This window comes from Cyrtonyx montezumae, unplaced genomic scaffold (assembly GCF_038088225.1).
Source record: "Cyrtonyx montezumae isolate F1298 unplaced genomic scaffold, pur_monq_1.0 scaffold_3, whole genome shotgun sequence".
Taxonomy (NCBI): Eukaryota; Metazoa; Chordata; class Aves; order Galliformes; family Odontophoridae; genus Cyrtonyx; species Cyrtonyx montezumae.
The window spans coordinates 477,080-494,539 of NW_027072034.1; the positions used below are offsets into that span (position 1 = coordinate 477,080).

The window sequence follows — 17,460 nt, forward strand, 5'->3', positions numbered from 1 at the left end:
GTGAGGCCGTGGCACAGCTGCCCAGAGAAGCAGTGTGTGCCCCATCCCTGGAGGCACTCGAGGCCAGGTTGTGTGGGGCTGTGGGCAGCCTGAGCTGCTGGGTGGCACTGCCCACGGCACAGCACTGGAGCTTGATGATTTTTAAGCTTCCCTCCAATCCAAGCCATTCTATGATTTCTTATATAGCATCAAAAATCACACGACAATAAATAATTTGAATAAAATTGTTAGCCAGTCATTTGTTGATGTTTCCCCTTAATTTACCCCAAGGGAATCTCAATCCTCACGACCTCTGTACTGGGGTAGCCCAGTGCTGGGTGGTTACACACTAATGCTAACCAAACACTGCCAAGAGGATGTAAGCAGCGATATCTAAATTGGTTGCCAGTAATTAAGAGATGTGTTTAATGGCACAGGGCAACCTGCAGAGGATATGCTTCCCCAGGGGAAGAGCCAGTTAAACTGTTCTGGAAACTCCATCCGTGTTTACGAGTCTGGTTAATAAAAACATGTGTCCCCTTCTTGCCAGAGTGCTGATGGCAGTGGGCAGTTCCTTCTGCGTCCGCCTCCTTCTGAGAAAACCTCTTTAGAGCAGCACAGGCTCTGTGTGAGTTCCCCACTGCTTTGCAGTCCTTGACGTTATGGCGTTTAGAAAGCACCAGGAGTCGTAGAGAACAAATGTGGCTGAACAACACAAAATAAACCAAAACCACAGTTTTACTGGTATTATCCTTCAGCTTTTCCCGTCGTGTCGGCTTTCACATCTCTCTCATTACTTTATTGTCCCTGCTCGTTCCTCTGGCAAAAAACCAAGTGCTTCAGCATACGACGAGTTATAAAGTACCACAGCCCTGGCAGATGTCCACCCTTCTGTGACTCTCTGCAGGAGGAAGTGCCCTTCCCTGCATGGAATTGCCTCGTGAAGCCCAGTGCTGGGGCACAGCCTCGGAGCTGCCCGTTTTACCCGTGCCTTATGCCACTGCTGGACTCTGTGAAAGCTCTGGACACTTTTGCTCCCACTAGAGCCCTTCTCACACGCCGGCATGGCAGCAGCAGCTTGCAGGCTGCTGCCCGGTACCTCTGTGAGATGAGGTTGTAGAGGATGGGATTGATGGAGGCGCTCAGGTAGAACAGCTGCAGGGCAAAGATGTTGAAGTATTGGGAGAACAGCATCGTCCTGGTGTCCTGGGTGCTTATAAATATGATCCTGCCAATGTGGAAAGGCAACCAGCAAATTACAAAGGCCAGAATCACCACAGCTACAAGAAAAAATAATACAAACCACAGTTAAGGAGTGAGTTAATCCACAGGCCACCTCGTAAGCTCAGTTTCATAGAATCACAGAACCATGTGAGTTGGAAGGGACTCCTCAAGGCTGTCTGATCCAACTCCCCTGCAGTGAGCCCAGTCGTCAGCCTCTGGAGTAAGAGGTGACCGCTGGAAGCTCAGCCAATCTCCAACGGCTGAGTTCACTGAGAAGAATGTAACAGAAGTGCAGCATCTGCACAACGGGATCAGAACAACGAGGATTCCCCCTGGGAACACCTGTAATGTCACACAGACGATAGGGAAACGACAGTCAGAATGAGGAGCAGCATCCCTGTGGAAGCACAGAGCTGCTCTTACAGCACTGCTCCTACATACATCTGTGCTCCCAAAGCGAGACCGCAGGGCACAGCAGTTTTAGCACAGAGCCTTTACCACATTGAGACACTCCTCCAGCAGCCACACGGCTGAAGCAGACATGGAACAGCCAAGTTTGTGCTTGAAAGTGTCACCTATGGGGCCACTACAAAATAAATCACTGCATCCACGAGTTCCATTATTCTTGCTTACAAATGCATGCAACTGAAGGGAATAATCATTTGTGGAGGAACCCTCATGTTTCTCAGAGCTTAGCAAAAGGAATAAAGCCAAAGCAAATTTGTGCCTGGAATACATCACATGCAGAATGCTGTCAGCTCCTTTGAGGAAAGCAAGAATCATCATACAAAAACAGATACGTAGAAATATGTGGATATACGGAAATATAAATATAGACGGCACTCACTGTTGAAAAAAGGGACTAGCATCAAGGCCAGCTGTCAGCCTTAAGAGTGACTCCTTTCTTTTTGACAGATGGTTTGACAGATTCTGAGTCTGGGTGCATGCATTTCTGCTGGAGAGCCCTGCCCCCACATCAGGCAGCTTCCCTGTTAAGATGGCAAAGGGCACTCTCTTTGCTACTGTTTCTATAGGATGGGAGGTGAGGTTGCCCAGAGGGGCGGTAGCTGCCCCGTCCCTGCGGACACCCAAGGTCAGGCTGGAAGGGGCTCTGAGCTCCTGGTGGAGCTGTAGGTGTTCCTGCTCGTTGCAGAGGAGTTGGGCCAGGTGGACTTTAGGGGTCTCTTCCGATTCAAAGGACTCTGTGAGTCTATGAAAGCCAGCAAAAGAGCACTTGTCTGAGCCGTCAGACTGAGCCCCACAGGGAGTGCTGTCTCACACGGCTGTGCGTGAGCTGGGACGCTCTGAGCTATCCCCACCTGCACAGGACTCTGAGGACGCACTGGCCCCAAGTGCTCAAGGAGAACAGAACCGCAGAACTGCAGAACTGCAGGGGTTGGCTCCAGAGATCACGGAGTCCAACCCCCCGCCACAGCAGCTCCCTAGCCCAGGTTGCACAGGTAGGCGTCCAGGCGGGTCTGGAACGTCTGCAGAGAAGGAGACTCCACCACCTCTCTGTGCAGCTGTGCCACTGCTCCGTCACCCTTCCCGTCAAGTTCTTCCGCACGTAAGGATGGAACCCCCTACGCTCGCCTTTTAGGTCACCGCTCCACCGAGAAGAGCGCGGCCTCACCCATTCTCCTCCCGCCTCCCTTCAGCTCTTTCTGAACACCGATCGGATCCCCGTTCGGAAGCCCTCGGACGAGAGAGATCGTGGACAGGCGCTACGCGGGCGGACGGCTGCCGGGATGAGGACGGCGCCGACGGCTCCTGGGGGCGGCCGAGGGACTCACCCAGGATCCGGACGGCGTGCCGGTGGCCCCGCGCCCGGAGAGCCGCGCCGAGGCCCCGCACACGGCCCTTGCTCCGCCACAGCTCGCGGCCGATGAAGCCGTAGAGGACGCTGAGGCAGACGACGGGCAGCACGAAGTAGGACGTGGTGACCCAGAACATGGTGCCCAGCAGGCCGGACTCCAGAGCCCGCGGGGTGGGCTTGCACTCGCGGCCGAAGTCCGTGCGGTTGTCGGGCTGCTCCACGCCCACCACGAAGAAGAAGGGCGCTGCCGAGAGCAGGGCGAAGGCCCAGAGGGCTCCGATGACGGCTTTGACGCGGCGCCGGGTGACCAGCACCTTGGCCCGCAGCGGGAAGCAGACGGCCACGTAACGCTCCACCGTGAGCGCGGTGATGTGCAGGATGGTGCAGTACGTGCAGCCCTCGCTCAGGTAGTGCGACAGGCGGCACAGCAGCTGCCCGAAGATCCAGGGCCGGGAGCGCCACAGGCGGTACAGGTCGAGGGGCAGCCCCAGCAGGATGAGCAGGTCGGACAGCGCCATGCTGCCCAGGTACAGGTCGGTGGTGCTGCGGCCGTCGCGGTGCCCGCAGGTGACCAGCACCGTCAGCACGTTGCCCACCACGCCGACCGCGAACAGCCCCACGCACACGGCCGTCACCGGCACCAGCGCCCGCAGCGGCAGCGCCGAGCACAGCCACTCGTCGCACGGCGGCGCGGACCACGGATCGGCCCGGCTGCCGTTCCCCCACATGGCACCGGCTCGCGGCCGCCCAACAGTGCCGCTACCCGCCCGGCCCCGGCCCCGCCCCGCCCCGCCGGCCCGGCCCGGCCCGCCCCGCCCCGCCCGAGCGGCCCCGGGCGGACGGAGGAACGGAATGAACGAAGGACGAAAAAGAAGGAGACTTTTATTTTCCACAGATTTGTAAAGATACTCTGCTACATACTTGATGCGTTTTCTATGAGACTATACAGGTTTCATGAAGTCCGACGTTGTACAGTTGCAAAGTGATATGTTTGGTAGTGTCATCTATATCGATTTAAAAAGGTTTAGGTTTCGTTATTTTTTTTCCCTTTTTAATTTTTTTTTATTTTTTTTATTTTATTTTTGGAATGTACAGTATATGAGGTAAAATTAAGATTACATTAAAAACTGTCTTCAATGCAGTCATACGCACTGAGGCTCGAATGGCAAATACGCTATTAAGTGACTATCAAAAATAGGAGCTCATTTGGATTTTACTATGAAAAACAGAAGTCGCCGCAGCTTCAATGTAGTAACAAATCTTTTACCATTTGAGACATTCGACCGTAAGAAATGTGTGGGCTGCTACACTCGACCGTGGCACCGGGGGAGGGTTCTAGAAAACACCTGCTGTCGCTGTGCTCTGGGAAGGAATCGGCCCGGACGTCGACATGGCAGATCGGAAACAAATTGTAAACATACAGTACAGCTTAAAGACAGAGCCCACTCCGGCCGCTCGGAGGCCGAGCTCTGTGCCATTTCTTTTTTTCTTTTCTTAAACGAAACGCAGCAACAGTTTTCTACAGCACAGATCATTGGACGTATAAACAACTACGATACATGCCCGCTCTAAGGTACGAGAAATTCTTCAGAGATCTTCAAAGCACGAGACAGAGGTTCCTTTTTTATTATTATTAAGACTGACAGAAGTGTTTAATACCGTTAAAAATGCCGAACTGAACGCAACTAGGAGTCATTAATGATCCACTATGGTGTAACTCAAATAAATTAAAAGGAGCTAATTACAAAGTGTGTAACAAAGAACGTAAGTGTGATGAGACAAGTTTTCAAAGCTAGGTTCACTACAAGCTCTGTGTCACTGGCAATCGTGGACATCCAGCGAGATGTTCCGTGGGACAGAATTCGGTCTGCTCATCCCAGAACTCACAAATGCAAGCTCACAAAACATCGATGAGTTATGCAATTGCAAAGTGCTCTAATGCAACATTAACTACATGCAATTAACAATTTGGTACAGTATCCAAAAAGAGACATTACATTAAACATCAGGATCTCGGGGAAAAAAAAAAAAGAAAAAAAAGCAGCTTTAAGTTTTCTGGTGCAAATTACTACACTTCGTCTTCTGATGTGGTGCCCCAAAGGAAGAAAGGAAAGGAAAAGCGAACGAAAGGCAGTGCTCGATTCTGGCAGGTATGGCAAGTGAACGTCGGGTTAACAGCAAAGATTCAAATGAATTTTATCTCAAAGAGCTACAAACTGGCCAAACCGGAGGGCACAGACACCTGCATCAACTGCATCCCATCCGTGCTCAACTTCAGAACGAGTTTTCAATTTAAGTGACAAACCTAAGAAGTTCTCTCTCGCTCTCCCTTCTGGATTCGTGAGAAGAGGCATTTTTATGAGTAAACATCAAATCCTGGGGGGAAGATAAACCACTTGTGCCATCCCCTTGCAGTCTTTCCAAGACATCTACTTGCAGTGAAGAACTCCACATTTATCGGGTAAGAAGCTTCCTTCGTGCACACTCTTCCATCCAGTTTATTATTTGCTGCCTGAGAAAAGCCCCTTCCATTTTTTCACCATAACTCTTACCTTCCAAATATTTAAGACAAATGAGGAGGTAGAAATACAGCGCTAAATTGCTTTCACAGCATCAGATTAATATTGTATACAGCACAAGTTTGTTAAGAGTAAGTTTTAAATGCGTTCTACACATTCTTCCCTGTTGTGGTAGTAACCCTTAGAAGCGTGGGCCAGGAAACCGTTTCTACACTGGTCAAACCCATTGTGTTGAACACTGCTTGCCCCATATGAAGTTTGTACTGCAAGAAGGCATATTAAAAAAAGATTGTATTTCTGTGGCTTGCATTCTACTAACGTGTGTCAGCCTACAGCTACCAGTAAGCATTTTAAAGTGGCTGAAAGGGTCCGCATCAGTCCCAATGCCGGTGCTAAATGCCTGTTTTTGTAAAAGCAAGAGAACAGAATATATATATATATATATATTTTTAGATTATGAGAAAGTAAAATGTAATGGGCAGCATTCTAAAATCAATCTGTTTTCTTCACTTTATTACAAAGTACTGAATGATAACAGCAATCAGAATGGAAAAGATAGCAAAAAGTGCAAGAATGACAGCAGCACACACTTGGTCGCTCTGTGACCATTGTGTCCTTGTGGTTTGCACAGTGTCCTTGTTGGTGCTTGTCGGTGGTTCAGTCCTCTGAGAGATGAATAGCACTGGAGAGCTGTAGGGGCCTATGAGGTCCTGGTGACCCGACGTCTCTTGGCACTGGCGAATGGCACACGCACGAAAACGATATTCACAGTTCAGCTGGAGCCCTGTGTATCGGAATGACCAGTCCGGACCCCTATAAATCTGTCAGTAAAGAAAAAAGGACACATCAAGTAAAAATGCCACATGTACATAGCTCAACACGCCTTTCTTTGTGAAGATGGGATGAGAGCTGAGGCTGTTCAGCATGGAGGAGGCTTGAGGGAGAACTCAGAGCAGCCTTTCAGTATCTACTGGGGGCTGTAAGAAGGAAGGGGACAGACTCTTCCTCAGGGTCTGCTGTGGTTGGACGAGGGGTCATGGTTTCAAACTAGAACAGGGGAGACTCAGACTGGTTATAAACCCTTACAAAAAGGGTGGTAAGGCACTGGTATAGTCACCTAGAGAAGCTGTGGATGCCCCATCCCTGGAAGCACTCACCGCCTGGTCGGATGGGGCCTGGGCAGCCTGAGCTGCTGGGTGGCACTGCCCCATGGCACAGGGTTGGAGCTGGAAGGGGTTAAGGCCCCCTGCAACCCAAGCCATTCTGTGATTCAATGTTGAAGGTAATTAATTCTGTTCTCACCCATGGAAAGAAAGACGTACAAAAAAGCCCACAAATGCAGTTTAAATACAAGAAAGTCTTCCACTTCTTCCATGTGGTACAGAAAAAGAACTACAGATTCATTTAAGGCACGATGAGGACATTAAATAAACTTGGTTGAAATCTCCCATGTTAAGTGAGCACTTGAAACACAAATACCAGACCACAGGATATAATCTTCCATTTCCTAATATCTAAAATTGTATCACAGGATTTTAGGCAATAACTACATCAAGCTACTTCATTCATTAGGTCTAATCCAATCCAACATACTTTTCTGTAGTTAAGATACCGCGTGTTCCAAAAACTGGAATTTAGCCCCAAAGGAGTTATATAGGGAAAGCAAAAAGGAGTCCGTGCTGTGATTCATGGTTTCAGCAGATCAGCGTTCATTAGGATGTCCTCCGCAGGTGTCCCAATTGGTTGGTCAACACGAGGAGCCTCCCAGGTTCAGCATGGAGTGCCCAATTCAGCTAAACCTATGAAAATGCTGGCTTCTCATTTTAATTAATTTGCAGCCATGAAAGGCCCTGTAAAAGTCAACAAAATCCCACACGTGCACAATTTCTGTTTGTAGGTGCATCAATAGGAACTATGCTAATATGCACGCTGCCTGCCACAGCTTGATTTCTCTGCTCAGAATCTTTCGTCTTTTTTCTTTCCAGTATCTGGATTGCTTTAATTGGATACAGCAGGATACAGAAATATCACATCAGTTGTTTTGCCTACAGCTATTTTATTGTCAGATAGTACTTCACAAGTGCAAACTTCCAGCCATTCAATCAAAGCAGGAAATCTGTTCTGGTCTTGCTGTGTGAAGTTATTGCTGTGCCTGTGGCTACCCGTGAACTCAGCGCTCTGACAGCCAGGCAGCTGAGTGTTACTGGAATCTATGGTCTGGAAACTCTTGGAAAAAGCTTTTCTTCATCTCAAAATCGTTTGTGTGCAGAGCCAGGGCAGGTCATCGAAAGTGCAGCTTCTCAAAATGCTACTGATTTATATCATATATTAGGTAGCGAGCAATGAGGCCACATAAACACACCCTACACTGAGCAGAAGCTGGACAGTATTGTGATGGAGAAAAAGAAAATGCTTTCTTAAGTATGTTAACAGTAGAAAGAGGGCTAAAGAAAATGTCTGCCTGCTACTTTGGTGCCTGGTAAAGTTACAGAGATTATTCTGGGAGTTATGTACAGATGAAGGGACAAGCGGCTGCAGAGCAGCCCCACAGAGAGGCTTCTGGGCATTTTGACTGATGCTGACACATACTGAGCTCACCAACGTGCCCTGGTGGCAAAGAAGGCCAGCCATATGCTGGGGTGCATTAAGAACAGCAGAGCTAACTGGCTGAAAGAAATCATTGTCTCAGTACACCCAGCACTGGTACAGTCCCACCTTGAGAACTGTGTGAAGTGTTGGGTTTCACAATATAATGACATCAGAATATTAGAATGTGTCCAAAGGAAGGCGGTAAAGATGGTGAAAGGCAAAAGAGTGACTTGAGGGATGTGGCTGAGGATGATTGGTTTGTTCAACTTAGAGAAGTGACCTCAATGCTGTCTAGAACTTCCTCACGAGAGGGAGGTGCTGATTTCTTCTCTGTGGTGGTTGGTGAAAGGACATGAGGGAATGGCTTAAAGCTGTGTTAGGGGGAGTTCAGATGGGATACCATGAACAAAGTTCTACACTGAGCACTGGAACAGGCTTTGTGGGGAAGTGGTCCTGGCCCTGGGCCTGCAGGTGTCGAAGAAGCACAGGGACAATGCCTGTTGATACATGGCTTAGTTCTCAAGTTGCCCTTTGCGGAGTCAGGAGTTGGACTCTATAATCCTCATGGGTCACTGCCAACTCAGGATAACCTATGATTCTGCTTTACTCTAGCTGCAGCTATGCCAGCTGACATAGGCCACTATTCTCAGCTTCTTGTCCCCCGTGCTTTGCCACAAGCTACCTTCCCCTGGCAGGAGGCTGGAACTAGATGATCTTTAAGATCCCCTCTAACCCAAACCACTCTGTAATTCTATGCTTATGATTACTTCATAACCCTTTTAAGAGTCGGATTGATGTATGCACCTCAAACAGTAGATTATTAACTCTTTTTGTCTGAAACACGGGGAGCAATGACATGAGGAACTCGGCTGGGGAATTTTTGCAGGGAAGCGGTAGTAAACACCAGAGAGTTTCTGTCTCTCCACAAGACAGTTTTCTGCCTATGTTGAGGAAAATTCTTGCCATCACATTTAAGTACCTTAAAGGCTGCTTCCACAGTGTTTACATCTTGACTGCTCCAATATTAATTTCTGAAAACTATTCTGCTCTTTTTATTGTAATTTATTACACTAATCTCTCTTCTGAAAAGGCAGAAGAAATCATATACCCACAATTGTAATCTTTATTTTCTCGTCCAACTTACATGGCAATGCACATTGCTTATTAAAGTGTAATTTGAATCCAGCTCTAGAAGCAAGTACACTGAATATGCCCTACTTACATACTTAACATTGCATTTACAATGTTAAAGTTACCATAAATTTGACCTTTTAAGGCCCCTTCCAACTCTAAAGACTCCATGATAATACTGATGCCCCTGGAGACTTTCAAGAAGAGGTTGGATCAGGCCCTGGGCAACCTGATTTAGCTCTGCATGTCCCTGTTCATTGCAGGGGAGCTGGACTAGATGACCTTTAAAGGTCCCTTCCAACTCTAAGGATTCTATGATTCTATTGCGAGTGTTTACATGGCAAGATAATAAATACCTTGGATTACAGTACAGAATGTACCGAAAAATTTAACAAATGGACACTACAAACTTAGCACTGCACTCAAATCATGATCATCTAGGTTGGAAAAGACATTCAAGATCATCAAGTCTAATCATCAACATGACCTACTGAGTTCCATCACTGAACTGTGTCCCTCAGTGTTACATTTCCACATCTCTTAAACAACTGCAGGGCTGAGGACTCCACCAGTTCCCTGGACAGCCTGTTCCAATGCCTGACTACCCTTTCTGTGAAGATATTCTAACTCAAACTCCTCTGGTGCAACTTGCAGCCACTTCCTCATGTCTTATCACTTGTCACCTGAGAAAAGAGACTGACACCCTCCTCACTGTGATATTCTTTCATGTAGTTGTAGAAAGCAATGATGTCTCCCATGAGCCTCTTCCAGAAGTTATGATATATGAAAATATTAAATGTCTATAATCGACCAAAGCACAAGCAACACAGATTTAATATTAGTAGCACTGTAATATATAGGTATACATATACCAGAACTAATAGTGTTTCTTTCCTGGAAGGAAACCCACTTGCTTAATAGCGTGAGGGAGTTTAGAAGCCTAATTCCATGTCAATGATCAGGCACTTTATAGGAATTCTAAATGAGTGCCACAGACACTCTTTTAAATGAAGAGTGATTTGTCATTTGAAATTTCGAACTACTCTTTAGATAATCAAACCTGAAATTAAAACACTCACAAGAGCTTGACCCTGGCGGTTACAGCATGCCCCATTACTGAAATGATCATTGGTAAGAAACTAATTACTGAGATATATAAAAAACAAGTTTTCCTACACCTGAATGTTTATTCTGCATAATTAGGGGTACTCCCTATAACAGTTCTCTATAAAGAGGCATGACTTACAACATCAAACCTTTCAAAATACTGCTGACTCTCTTCAAACAGCTTAGTGCAACAGTACTTTTTTTTTTAACGTGGCTCAATTCTATACCATTTTTCTGTTTTCTTTTTTGCAATTTCTTCCCATTAGCAGACAATTTTCTCATCACTTGTTATGTCAAGTTGTGTTTAGTAAACATCAGTATAAAGCAGAGGGGCTCCAACTTATTGCTATACTACTTGTATCACCTTTGTCTATGACAATAGTTTTAGGAGATACTATCTTCTGTTATTTAGTAAGAAAAATGTAGCATGATCACTAGCACAATAATCCTTAAACTCCTAAAAAAAAAAGGAGGAATTGAAGAGACACACAATAACTCAAATGCACGGTACCTGTTTGAATTCAGAGTCTTTTCCCACCATGACCTGAAGGCAGTAAATAACTGGGTCGCCCTTCATGGGCTGCAGAACCTCCCACGTGACTTCACAGGTGTGATCGTTTATTCTCTCTATCCTTGGTGCTGAAGGGAACAATACACAAAGCAACAGCTTGACTCTGCTTTCTGTCACTTAACATTACATTCTCATGCTTTGTAAAGATGCATACTTTATGTGTGATTTTTTTGTCTCAGAGAAAGAAGAGATTAAAAGATACTCTTCCAACAACACTTCCTGGAACTGACTAGCAATACTTTGATTTCTTGCTAGCTTAGGTATCCTCTGACAGAAAACAAGTAAAATTAGGTGACTGCAAATGCTTATCTTATTCAAGAAAATTAGATGCTATGCCTAAAGGCATTCTAATATCACAATTAGAATTACTAAAATCTAGTAATTATTCCAATATACACGCTAGAAAGAATTTTCACATAAAATCACTTTAACAGCTTGGCTTCGATCACCTGGTAAGCAGAGATTTTAAGTACTAGCACTGTCAAAAGAATGCACAGACCCTCTTGTTTTTGGAGCAAATGTTTCAGGCTTTAGGCAAATACCTTAAAAGAGCATTACTTTTCTATCCCTATACTTTGAAAACAGCTTAGCATTCTATGTACTCCAAAAGTAACATAATATTACCACCACCAACTTGCCATCTCTTTCAATGCTTCCCATGGCTCTCCATAACACTCAACCCCTCAAAAAAAAGAACAAATCAAAACAAAACAAAACACATCATTATCTTTACCTTTCAAGGCAGCTGGAACAGATTTGGGAGTAGTGAAAATATACTCTTGAGAAAGGGGACCTTCACCAGCTTCATTGCACGCCTGAATACAAAATTTGTATGATGTTGACTCACTGAGTCTTTGTACTTTGTATGTATGACATGGACCTCTGTATAAGGATACAAACCTGGAAATAGAAAGAGTGGCTTAGAGTAAATAGAGAGCCAGAGTACTGTCTTGTAATTTGTTCCTATAATTGCCCAGAATCTAATGAGAAACCAGAAATTCTTAACTATAAAACAGTAAACTCATTTTCTAAGGCAGGCTTTTCTTTCTCATGACTGTTAAATAAAATCTCTTCAAACACAGAACACCATAGATTTCCTCTTGGCAAAAATGATCCTAAACATTTTCAGACACCCTTCTGCACATGAAATGGGAAAGGACAGTAGCTCCCTCCCTCCCAATGAACAACGTGTAGTTTATTTGTTTTGAAAAGTCACTTAACTTTGAAAATTAGGCAGACTAGATTTCAGCTATTTGCACCTTTGCAACTCTCACTAAAGAAAGGATCATGGATCCAACAGCTCTTGTACATCACTGTTAGTTGCAGGTAAATGATGCTGCTCGAATGTGACTGGAGGCCTGAATTACATTTGTGTGCATACCATGTACCATTTTGGTAGCTCCTGTAGACTGGCCGCTTCCCTTCATGCTGTCTCCCTTCATGTATGTCTTTAAAGCTATATAAAAAAAGATATATAAAACTAAAAAGTTTTTCGTCTTGTGCTTTGCAGCACTGAACACTACAGAGCTTCTGCCTTGCCACTTGAGAAGACCTCCTACTGCCCTTGCAAGTTAAGCAAAGCATAAGGAATTGTGGCCTTTGATACTATCTCCAAGCACCAGGCCACAGTGGAAGTAGATTAAGGCAATGCCAAAACTAACCTTCCATTCTTATCCTCCATTTGAAGGTGGTACTGAATGGAGTCAGTTAATGCTTTTGCAGTTCCCTCTCCCCACTTCAGCTTGAGTGTCTGAGAACCGTACGCTACACACTCCAGACGAGGTGGATCCGGGGGGAGAGGCTTTGTTTTCAGTTTTATGGTGTGGCTGAAAGGTCCTGCTCCAAGGCTGTTAAGGGCTTGAATTCGTATTCTAGTATTCAAAAAGAAAGAATAAATTAATTGGAAATTAGATTAAAAAACAAACAAACTGGTTATATCCACCAGTCACGAGCAAGAGAGAATATAGGCAGTACTTTCTGTAATGAAGAATTTCTCAATATTGTGCTCTTATAAACTCTCAGGAAAATGCAGGAGTGTCACTCTCCTTTGAATCAGTTGAGCTGATTCAAAATTAAATTAGTGTATTTGAATCAGTAGCATTAGGGCACAGATACAAAAGCTACTCAAGAATGGCTCATCTTTCTGACCCCCCATAGGCCTCGCAGAAAAAATTTGGATGGCCAAGAACTATAGAATTTGTATTTCTCACCCTGGGGAAACGAGGGGAGGAGGAAAAAAAAGCAAAAGCAAAACACAAACACCCCCAAAATGTCTGAATCCATAGCTTTGGGTATTTCAGCTGCTGACTTTGAGGATGACTACCAGAAAGTTTTAAGCACTTCTTAGAACAGAGTTGATTCATGTGAAAATAAAGGGAAGATGTCCAGCTCCTCTTGCAAAATTCTGTTTTCATTGATAACGTATCTCCAGGTGCCTGCAAACATCCTGGGTCTGCTTGGAATGGGAGAGGGGTCAATGAGAAGTTGAAGGTCACATGGCTGAGAGGTTTGCAGAACTTGACATTCAGGGATAATTTTTATTTTTTGGGGTACTCAATAGAAAGCAATGTTGCCCGAGAATTTTATTTCTAAAAAGAAAAAACAGGAAACAGAAAAAACTGATTCTAATCTACAGATCTCACAGGGAGCCATAGATAGCAATGTTTGCCTAATTTCATTTTTCAAAGACTAAGGTTCACATGTCTGAAATAGTATCTAGGTAACTGGAAAAAAAGTAATCACAGTCATTCCATTCTAAAACAATCAACCACACCATTTCAAAACACTGGAACAGAAATGTATGTGCAGGTTTATGAATAAGTCTCTCTCCTTCACTACAGTAACATTTAACATTACGGTAATTTATTATAGTGCAGAACTAAGGTTAATACATGCACTTTTTTATCTGGACAAAGAGGACAGTCCAAAATGTGATCTATAAAAGCACTTTCGTGGGTAGAAGTGCAGAAGTATCTCTACAACAGAAGCTTCTCATTCTTCATTTTGCTGATATGGATAGCAACAGCTCTTTGTTTGCCAGCATTATACTAAATAACTATGAGGGAAGCGAAAACATTTTAGTCTTGCATAAAGCACTAAAAAGAAGGAAAACTAAATCGTTAAGGTTACAGAAAGTTACATACCCAGAGGATATCTTAACTACACTGAAACCAGTGTCAGCTTAAATTCTGACTTCAATGAGTCTGATATTCTCCTTTAGGTCTTAACACAGAAGATGTGTGTTTGTAACAAGAATGTAGAGTGCCTTCTTCTGGCAGAACTATGGATCTCTACATTTATATTTTTCAGCAACTCTTTAAGTCAAACATAAGGGTTAATTTTGGTAACTGAAACTCTTCAATTAAATTTTAAATTGATTGATAGATTTTCAAACCAATGTCCTTAATGCTGACTGCCACCCAAATACATGGTATTTCTGCAGAAATGACACTGCAAGATGCAATGAGCTGTTATTAGATCAGGCAGGCCAGTCGAAGAGTGGATATGGTCCTTCCTTGAATGCATTTTTACCTTGACAAACAGATTAAGAGCCATCTCTCTATAAAGCAAGCTGTCCAAAAATGGTTATGAATCTGAACTTGTAATCTGAATTCAATTAAACTGATGCATTAAGAGATGCATCCAATCTACCACAATAAACAAATGAAAATAAATTGTTCTAGAAACAAAATAAAACCAATACAGCTCATCTATTTATGAAGATCATAATTACAGAGCTTCCTTTTGCTCCAGGGTTATCTACTGATACCTTTCTGAGGGTAAAGGTAGAGAATATAAAAATACATGAAAAGAAAGAACCTGCTGTTGTGGAGTATACGTTAGAGTAGCTTTGCATAGCATACCTGTAGGTTGTATCTGGCTGTAAGCCATCTATAAAATAGCTCAGAACCTTCCCAACAGTTATTGGCTGCTTATCTCCAAAGTCTATGCTGTAGCCAATGATTTCAGACCCGTGGTCGCAAGGTTTTTCCCAACTTAGGGCAAGACATGTGGAAGGATAATAGTGTGGACTTTCCACTTCATCTTCACCTATTCCCCGAAGACAAGTCACAACTGCAGGCACAGAGGCTGGAGTCATACATGCCACTACTTCACTGAATGGGCCTGCACCTGCAATGTTCACAGCCTGCAAATGCAAAACAGACCATGTTTTTGTGGCAGAGACAACTGATGTTTCCATGTTCCATTAGCTAAAGCTTTACATTTTTACCTGGACCCTGCAATAGTATATAGTGGCAGGCAAAAGTCCTTTCATTTCACAGTTGAGGCCAGGCCCACAATAAGAGATCTGCATGCATCCTTCCATACCACCCCATTCCAGACGGTATTCTGTGACATCAGCTCCGTTACAAACTGGAACCTTTAAAATGGACAGAAGTAGTTAGAAGTTAAAGTTGCTGACTGAAAATGAATGAATAAATAATCAAACCCCAAACTTACTATATTTTGTTGGGTTTTTTTTGTTTGTTTCTATAAATTAACAAGATTGTAGGTAACAGTGAGGCAGAGAGCTCTAAGGTCCACAGAAATGTTACCCTTCTCCTTTCTTTCCTAATTTGTAATTTAATACAACACAAATAAATCTGACAGTATTACTGGCTCTGGGTCATCTATACTTAAAAACACTATTTATTATTACAGACCACTCTGTACAAAGCAATTGTGATTTAGTTCCTTAAATACAGAGATGACCTAGCCTGTACAGTTTAGCTTAGGAATTGGAAAAGTCAAATGCAAGAGATGGTCTTCTTGAGGAGGTTATGGAAAGTACAAAAGTTTTTGCTGACTGGGTCTATAACAGAGGGAAAACAACATGCAGACGCACACTGCTGCTCGTGTCTTTGTATTGCAGAAGAAAGAACACCTCCACTGAAGCACATCAAGGCTCTCCTGAAGGGAAATCAGGCTAGAATAGTAGTGGGAAGGTGAAAATTGTGCACTCTCTTTTTTCCAAGACAGTGCTGCAAAGCAGCTGGGATAGACAGCTACACACTACCACAGACCTGCACTGAAATGCCTCCTCCAGAAGCCTATGTTTCCTCACTGCCTTCCACAAACTTAGCCTCCCTATTTTTTGGGGAGTTTTAATACTATCTCAGAAATAGATGTCTGAAATGCAGTTCAAATCACAGTCTCAACTAAGATACAACATTACAGAAAGGAATCAGTAGTCAGAAAAAAAAGCCAAAAACACCTTACCACAAATGAACAAAAAAAAATCTTAGATCATCAGTAGAACTGAAGGAGAATGATGCAGCTGTTTTGGACTAAATATTCCAAGAAAGCAATCAGATCAAGCCAGCTGTTCCAAGACATTTCTTTTGCTTTCCTCTTCTTTTGAAAGAGGAATATTCCCTACTTTCAGTGACTGAATATAAACAGAATTTCAAAGGATAACATTTGATGTGATTGATAGACTCCCTTTCAAGTATTTGATATGTTGAAGGGTTCAGCTGCCAGGGGATTTCAGCAAGCAGGATCTGATACAAACCTCATGAAGTTCAACTAAGGCAAAGGCGAATTCAGAGTCCTGGAGCTAGGATAGAACTGTTCTGAGGCTGAGGAGCAAGCTTACCAAAAAAGAACCTGGAGTCCTGGCATGCAAGCTGAATGTGAGTCAGCAGTGTCTGCCTGATGAAGGCTAACTACATACTAGCTGAATGAGCAGAAGAGTAGCAAGAAAGCTAAAAGGAATATGATTCCCTCCTGTTCGGCACCTGTGGGGGCTACGTCTCCGGTACTCTGTCCAATCGTGGGTTCCCCAGTACAAGACAGACACTAGCACACTGGAAAAAGCCTGGGAGAGGGTCACCAAAGGGAGTGCACTGAAACGATTATTTGATACTAAGATGAGTTGGCTAAGGGGGAAACTGTTGCCCCTAGAACATTTACTGAGAGGATACAAAGAAGAAACTGCCAAATTCTAGGAGTTGCTTAGTAGCAAGACAACAGACAAATGTCACATCTTGCAGAAAAGGATGCAGAATCTTCATCCTTGGAGATAAGCAAAACGTGGCAGGATAAGGCTCTGAGAAACCTGTTGTAAATGTGAAGTTAGCTGTGTTCTTGAAGAGAGAATCCAGTCCTGCTGTAATTATTCTGCGATTCTATAAAGCAAACATCTAAGATTGGACAAATTATTTCTACCTGACAGAATTTTAAGAGATTTCTTTAGACTTCTTCATCTTGTAGGTGATTAAGGACAGCCCCTGTAACATACCCATCAGGAAGCAGGAACAATGCATCCCAGGTAAAACAAGTATAAGCTTTTTCTGTACAGTTCTGTAATCTGCATGACTGACTCCACCTCAAGGCACTGAAGAGCTCTGTTTAAAGTGTTCTCAAAGAGAATCCTCCTTTTCAACAGCCTTAGTTTTTTATCTATTGCTTTTTTTTTTTAATCAGATGTCTAAATACTAAGGGTTTATAGGAAGTCTGAGAGGCTTTTTCTATGTTGCTACTGATGCAATTATATAAATTAAATCAACTTATGAAAACAACAA

The 17,460-nt window shown here is 43.9% G+C and overlaps 2 protein-coding genes across 7 annotated transcripts in view; both read right to left on the reverse strand.

Annotated features, from left to right (window-relative positions):
- Window positions 1–960: 960 nt before the first annotated feature.
- Window positions 961–3,747, reverse strand: MLNR (motilin receptor). The gene is made up of 2 exons (XM_065741873.1): window positions 2,997–3,747; window positions 961–1,259 (listed from the first exon to the last, which is right to left on the reverse strand). The coding sequence occupies exons 1-2, from the start codon at window positions 3,745–3,747 to the stop codon at window positions 961–963; spliced, it is 1,050 nt and encodes a 349-aa protein (XP_065597945.1).
- Window positions 3,748–5,984: 2,237 nt separating this feature from the next.
- Window positions 5,985–17,460, reverse strand: part of FNDC3A (fibronectin type III domain containing 3A) — a 106,641-nt gene continuing 95,165 nt past the window's right edge. For all 6 annotated transcript variants that reach the window (XM_065743923.1, XM_065743919.1, XM_065743921.1 and 3 more), the window contains 6 exons: window positions 15,168–15,317; window positions 14,800–15,083; window positions 12,598–12,807; window positions 11,670–11,836; window positions 10,877–11,004; window positions 5,985–6,359 (listed from right to left, as the gene is read on the reverse strand). In XM_065743923.1, coding sequence (XP_065599995.1) covers window positions 6,045–6,359; window positions 10,877–11,004; window positions 11,670–11,836; window positions 12,598–12,807; window positions 14,800–15,083; window positions 15,168–15,317 — 1,254 coding nt within the window. In that variant the 3' untranslated portion in view covers window positions 5,985–6,044. The remainder of the gene's footprint in view (window positions 6,360–10,876; window positions 11,005–11,669; window positions 11,837–12,597; window positions 12,808–14,799; window positions 15,084–15,167; window positions 15,318–17,460) is intronic.